The 6,581-nt window shown below is 35.7% G+C and overlaps 1 protein-coding gene across 1 annotated transcript; it reads left to right on the plus strand.

The window, feature by feature from the left end:
• Nucleotides 1–3,551: 3,551 nt before the first annotated feature.
• Nucleotides 3,552–5,537, plus strand: LOC133824206 (tyrosine decarboxylase-like). The gene has a single exon (XM_062257076.1). It carries the CDS (start codon nucleotides 3,726–3,728, stop codon nucleotides 5,352–5,354), a length of 1,629 nt encoding a protein of 542 aa, XP_062113060.1. The 5' UTR covers nucleotides 3,552–3,725; the 3' UTR covers nucleotides 5,355–5,537.
• The last annotated feature ends 1,044 nt before the right edge of the window (nucleotides 5,538–6,581 follow it).

The raw sequence follows: 6,581 nt of genomic DNA on the forward strand, positions 1-6,581 counted from the left end.
ACACCCTGCGCCGTCGACCACCACTCGACCCCCAGCCCCGAGCCCCCTAGCCGTCGACCCAGCCCAGCCCTCCCTACCCTAGCCTATGCGCCGTCGACCCAGTCCCCGAGCCCCGCCTCTGCGTCGTCGACCACCACCCGACTCCCGAGCCCCGCCCCTCCCTGGACCGTCGACCAAGACTCAGCCTAGACCCAAGCCCCTCCCTGCGCCATCAACCGAGCCCCCTGCCTCCGTCGATCCAGACCTAGCCCCTAGCCCCTGTCGTCGTCGACCCAGAACCAGCCCCCTTCTTCTCTTCTTTTTCTTTGTGTTTTTTGGATCTTAAAAATTAATAAACCCTAAAAGCAGCGACGACTTCGCACGGCTAGAGGAGAGGAGGTGTTGGCTTCGCACGACTGGAGGATCAGTGGCGTCGGCTTCGCACGGCTGGAGGAGCGGCGGTGTCGTTGGCTGGAGGAATTTGGTCAGCTTTAGAGAAGACAACACACATACAGACGTGGAGAAGCGGATATGTCGAGAGAAAGAGAGGAAGACAGATCGTGGGGGTCGAGAGAAAGAAACAGAGAGAGTATAGTGTGGGGAAAAATTAAAACTTAAAAGAAGTATAATTAAGCAATATCGACCGCTATAAGCTGTCACTATTGGCCTTATGTTTCAAGGCCAATAGCTGTTGTCGCCATTGGCCCAATAACTCACTGTCGCCATTGTAAAAAAATTAATAATATTTCAAACATATACATGTAAATATAAAATTAATATTTCAAATATAGATTTTGTAAAAATAAATATTTCAAATGTAATATTATAAATTTATAAAATACAAAATAATAAAAAAAATTACAACTAATAATTTTTTTTAGAAATTTTCAAATTATTTTACAAGATTTAACCAATTAAGAAAATAACTCGTTTCAATTAATTATAAATATGTTATACAAATTAAATTTAATAAGTATTATTCCTTATATCATAATAAGTTTACATTTTAATATATAAATTATTATAAAAACATATAATTACAAAAGTTAATAATGTTAAAAATTCTAGTTTTAATTTTTTTTAAATAATACATAGTTTTTATAAATATATTTATTATGTAATTTAGTTTATTTTTTAAATTAAATTATTCATTAATTATATTAATTAATAAATAATTTTATTTTATTTCTATTTCAACGACATGTTATAACTGTCGGTATTGGACTTTTATTAACCGTCGGTGTTGGGGTCAATTACAATAGTTTTTAATTGTCGGCATTGGTATCAAATTAACTGTCGGCGTTGGGGTCAACTACAATAGTTTTTAACTGTCGACGTTGGGGTCAACTACAATAGTTTTTAATTGTCGGCATTGGTATCAAATTAACTGTCGGCGTTGGGGTCAACTACAATAGTTTTTAACTGTCGACGTTAGGGTCAATATCGACAGTCAAAAGCAACGGTGACACTTATTCACTGTCGGCATTGGTTTATATGCCTACAACTTTAACTGTCGGTGTAGAGTCGCGCTAAGCAATTACGAGTTGACTGTCGTGGTTGGGTGTCGGGAAAGCCCAGTTTTGTAGTAGTAATAAAACTCTTTGAATAAACACTGAAATCTTTGAGTAAACATAAAATAGAAAATAAAAAATTAAAGCGAGAGTTGAAACATAGAGTATGGAATAATAATTGACTGATTGTTTTTTTTTTTTTTATCATCAAGAGTAGTTAATGATATCAAAAAATTTATAATAAGATGGTTGAAATATATTATTAACTATATGAGCCAAAAGTTAAGAGGAAAATAGAAAATTTAAAAATACTAATAAACCTCCTTGATGGATAACAAAGCCATAGAGTAAAAATAAAAAATAAAAAGTGAGAGTTGAGACATAAAGTATGGTGTAATAATTAATTAATTAATTTTTTTATGTTAAGATGTTAAGAATTTATAAGAACAATAATTAAAATATAAAATTCATTATAAAACCAAATAATCTTTATTTATATTAAAAATGAGAGTTGAAATATAAAATATCGAAGAAATTAATTAATCTTTTATCAAGAATAATTAATAATATTTGTTTATGAGCAAATAATAATATTGAAGCATATAGAAATAATATTTAAACTTAATATTTTGGCGAAATACATATTTGAACCTTATGTTTTGTTAAATTATATTCAGACTTCGTGTTTTATAAAATGAATCAAAATAGTACTATATACCTAATTTTAGTTAAAATAATTTTAAATATAATATTTTATTCTCTAATCTTTGCAACTTTATTCAATTCTTTAAACTCATTGCATTGTAAATAAATCAAGAATTAATCCTATATTAAAATTATTTTGATCAAAATCAGATTAAATTAAATGTACTATACATTTTGATCAGTTTTACAAAATACAATGATTGAAATGTAATTTAACAAAACTTAATGTCCAACCAGGTAATCAGGCACCAACAAATCAAATAATTTGTTAACTTCATTTATTTTTATAATAGTTATATATAAATATTCACCTAAACGTACAATGGCAGTAAAAGTACTTTTCCTTTAAAAAAAAACACTAAAGGACAAAATAAGTTGCTGAAAATTTGGATACGACCAACCCTTTTATACATAGTATATAGATTCATCCTCCTGAATTTAGTTAAATTAATAATAATAAAATAATAATGATAACATATTTTGACTTCAATATTGAATAATTACTGGTCCAACTTCAAAATCACACGTTTGCAAACCTTTTCTCACACAGCTATAGTTAACTATAAATATTGTCTTCTTGTTTGCCTTTCAGCTGCTTTCATACAGGGGAGAATTCATCAGCTTAAATATTTATTATTATCATTATTTCTGTGTTAGTTCGCGTCAATGATGGGAAAAACATATAAAATCTCTAAGAAGCTAGTAAGAACATGCACATACCTTAGATAGACTAGTACTAATAATATTAATATGATGATGCGATATGTGTTCAGCAGTGCATGTACAGTATAACTCCACTAATTGGTACTCAATAAAAGTATAAAGATATATATATTTGTAATATGTAATCTAAAGCTCATATATCGACTAGCTAGCGCTTGCTAACGTCATTTCTCTTGTCAAAGATACAACAACCTTATTTAAATCTGGTAAGATATTAGGCGCGCGCGCGAAAGGTCGAGTATATAAGGCCAACTCCAATGGGAGTTGCCTTAACTAGTGCTTGTCAGAATTGGTCAAAGAAGGAAAAAAAAACTGATGTAGAGAAGTTGAAGTTGGGCAACGTTGCCCAGCAGTGGCAACGTTGCCTTCAAATTTTTTTTTTTTTTTTTTTTCTTTAATTTGATTGGTTGAATTTTAATGTGATAGTTTAAGCCACCCTTACCCGTTGGACTTGGCCTAAAGACGAGTGAAACTTTCAACACTCACCCACTCTCGGTCAAATCTCCACTTTCACCAACTCTAACCCCAAAACTGTATGAAACTTCCTCCCATGTGCCTTATTAGATGCCTAGCTAGCTACTCTCCTCAATATAAATATACTAAGATCACAACCCATTTCTTACATCGAAAGAGAGTAGAACACAACAACTGAACCCAATATTGTTCTCTCTCATCTCACCTCTCTCACACCTACATACACAAACTAAGTTTTCGAGAGAAAGAAAGCTGAACTAGTAATACAGCTATATATATAATTACCAACAACAAAAAAAAAAAAGTAATATATATCCATATTCATTCATTCAAATGGGTAGACCCCTCGACTTTGAGTTTCCCCAAAACAACGCCCTTTCGAACATTGCCGCCGGCGCAAGCAATAACCCCTTGGACCCCGAGGAGTTCAGGCGCCAAGGCCACATGGTGATCGATTTCATCGCCGATTACTACAAAAACATCGAGAAGTACCCAGTTCTTAGCCAAGTCGAACCGGGTTACCTCAAAAAACGTCTCCCGACATCGGCACCTCTCTATCCGGAATCCATCGAGACGATTCTTGGTGACGTCCAGGACCACATCGTTCCGGGCATAACCCACTGGCAGAGCCCCAACTACTTCGCATACTTCCCTTCCAGCGGCAGCATTGCAGGCTTCCTCGGCGAAATGCTTGCCACCGGCTTCAATGTCGTTGGATTCAACTGGATGTCGTCTCCGGCCGCCACCGAGCTGGAGAGCATAGTCATGGACTGGCTGGGCCAGATGCTCAGGCTGCCTAAGTCTTTTCTCTTCTCTGGTAACGGAGGTGGTGTCTTACAAGGAACCACCTGCGAGGCAATCTTGTGTACACTCGTCGCTGCCAGAGACCGAACCCTCAAAGTCATTGGAAACGACAATATCGGAAAGCTCGTCGTTTATTGTTCGGACCAAACTCATTGCGCTTTCAAGAAAGCCGCACAGATTGCTGGGATCCACCCCAACAACTTTCGAGTCATCCCCACAACGCTGTCGTCCTCCTTTTCCATGTGTCCCAAGGCTTTGCAAAACACCATAACTGCCGATGTTGAGGCTGGACTCGTCCCCACGTTTCTACTGGCAACCATTGGGACAACGTCCACAACGGCCGTCGACCCCCTCGGGCCTCTATGCGATGTGGCAAAAGATTACGGAATGTGGGTCCATGTCGACGCGGCCTATGCTGGGAGCATCTGTATTTGCCCAGAATTCCGGCACTTCATCGACGGAGTGGAAGGAGCCAACTCCTTCAGCTTCAACGCCCACAAATGGTTCTTCACCACCTTGGATTGCTGCTGCCTTTGGGTCAAAGACCCCGCAGCGTTGACACAATCATTGTCTACGGATCCGGAGTATCTGAAGAACAAGGCCACCGAATCAAAGCAAGTGGTTGACTATAAAGACTGGCAACTGGCTCTGAGCAGACGATTCCGTTCTCTCAAACTCTGGCTCGTACTCCGAAGCTATGGAGTGGAGAAACTACGTGGGTTTCTCCGAAGCCATGTGAAGATGGCCAAGCTGTTCCAGGGTTTTGTGGAAGCCGACGAGAGATTTGAGGTTGTGGTTCCGAGGAATTTCGCCACCGTGTGTTTCAGAATAAGGCCATCAGGAATAACAGCTAGTAGTAAAAGTAATGTGGTATTGTGTGAGATAACCAATAATAATAATGGCAGCCTCAGGAATACTAGTAGTGATGTGATCCAGAAGAATAAGATGGTATCGGTGAATGAGGTGAACAACAAGCTGATGGACTCCATTAACGGGTCAGGTGGGATCTACATGACCCATTCGGTTGTTGGTGGTATCTTTTTGCTGCGTTTTGCGGTCGGAGCCAGCCTCACGGAGGAGTCTCATGTCATTCAGGCTTGGAACGTAGTCAAACAACATGCAGACGCCATACTCAACACCCACTCCCACTCCCACTAGCAATTTCAATTTCTTTCTTTATTTTGACCGGTCAACTATGATGGTTACCTTGTCCATACATGCAATTTTTCACATTCTTCGTATAAATATGTTCTTTCACGTACACAATTAATGTACGAACAATTCATTAATTGCCTTCCTATATACCTCTTGATTAATAATATAAACATATTATTCTTTTTATTTTATTATGAATAATTCAATATGACTTTTTCACATGACCGGCCGGTAGTGCGCAATTCTATATCTATACATACGTATACATGCACTGTCAGAATGAAAAGCAAAAATAATTACAAATAATAATAACAATATGCATATTCTTTTCTTTCAATATATCTCTACCGTAGAGCACTCACAAAAGCTTTTATTCTTTATTCTTTATTCTTTAAAATATATATCTAAAACTCTAATTTTTCTATTTTACATCAACTTTTTACAAAATTAACAGCTTCTCTATTTATTTCTATATATTATTTAAACATTATATTTTATTCATTTCAACTATTTTATCTAATATTCAACAATGACCTACATTTTTTAATGTTTACAATGGAAAACAAAAAGAAAAAAATTATTAAAATATGTTTTGATGCGTCTACAGTATCCTATAAATAAAGAGGAGTTACAGTGCCTTCCTGTAAAATATATAGAGGATAAAGAAGCTATTAGAGCACTCTTTTACCACATATTCTTTATATTTTATAGAATTTGATAGTTTGCAGCTGCGAGTGCTCTTAGAGTTTTTTCTTTTTTCTTTATTTTTTACTTATTTACGAATAATTCAAACAAGTCTATTTCAAATTAGGGCTAACCCATTTCTAATAGAATATTGTTACGGAACACCTTATAATGTGTGTCATCACATGATATGACATATGATGATGAGAATAATTTAATATCAAGTTTCATGTGTTTTATTTTAGAATAAATAATATTTTTGTCTAAAAAAAATAACTAATTTAGATTGTGTCTTCTGGATAATTTAAGATGTTAAAAATTCTCCTTGAATTATACATATTACTTAAATGTAGATATTTTGTTAGATTTCAGTCTAGCTGGCTAACAAAATGATGACGTGACATTTTAGTCGTTGATGTAGCAATGACACGTCTAAAATAATAAGCATTTTTATCCCCACAACTTTGACCACCGCCAAATCGTGCCCCTTTTATTAAAAAAAATTAATTTAAAAATTAGTAGATCAATTTTTTTTCTTTAAAGAAT

Source organism: Humulus lupulus, chromosome 3 (genome assembly GCF_963169125.1).
Source record: "Humulus lupulus chromosome 3, drHumLupu1.1, whole genome shotgun sequence".
In the NCBI taxonomy this organism is placed as follows: domain Eukaryota; kingdom Viridiplantae; phylum Streptophyta; class Magnoliopsida; order Rosales; family Cannabaceae; genus Humulus; species Humulus lupulus.

Bases quoted from the DNA above. Each gene is read 5' to 3' on its own strand.
- LOC133824206 (XM_062257076.1), top strand. From the start codon at position 3,726: ATGGGTAGACCCCTCGACTTTGAGTTTCCCCAAAACAACGCCCTTTCG.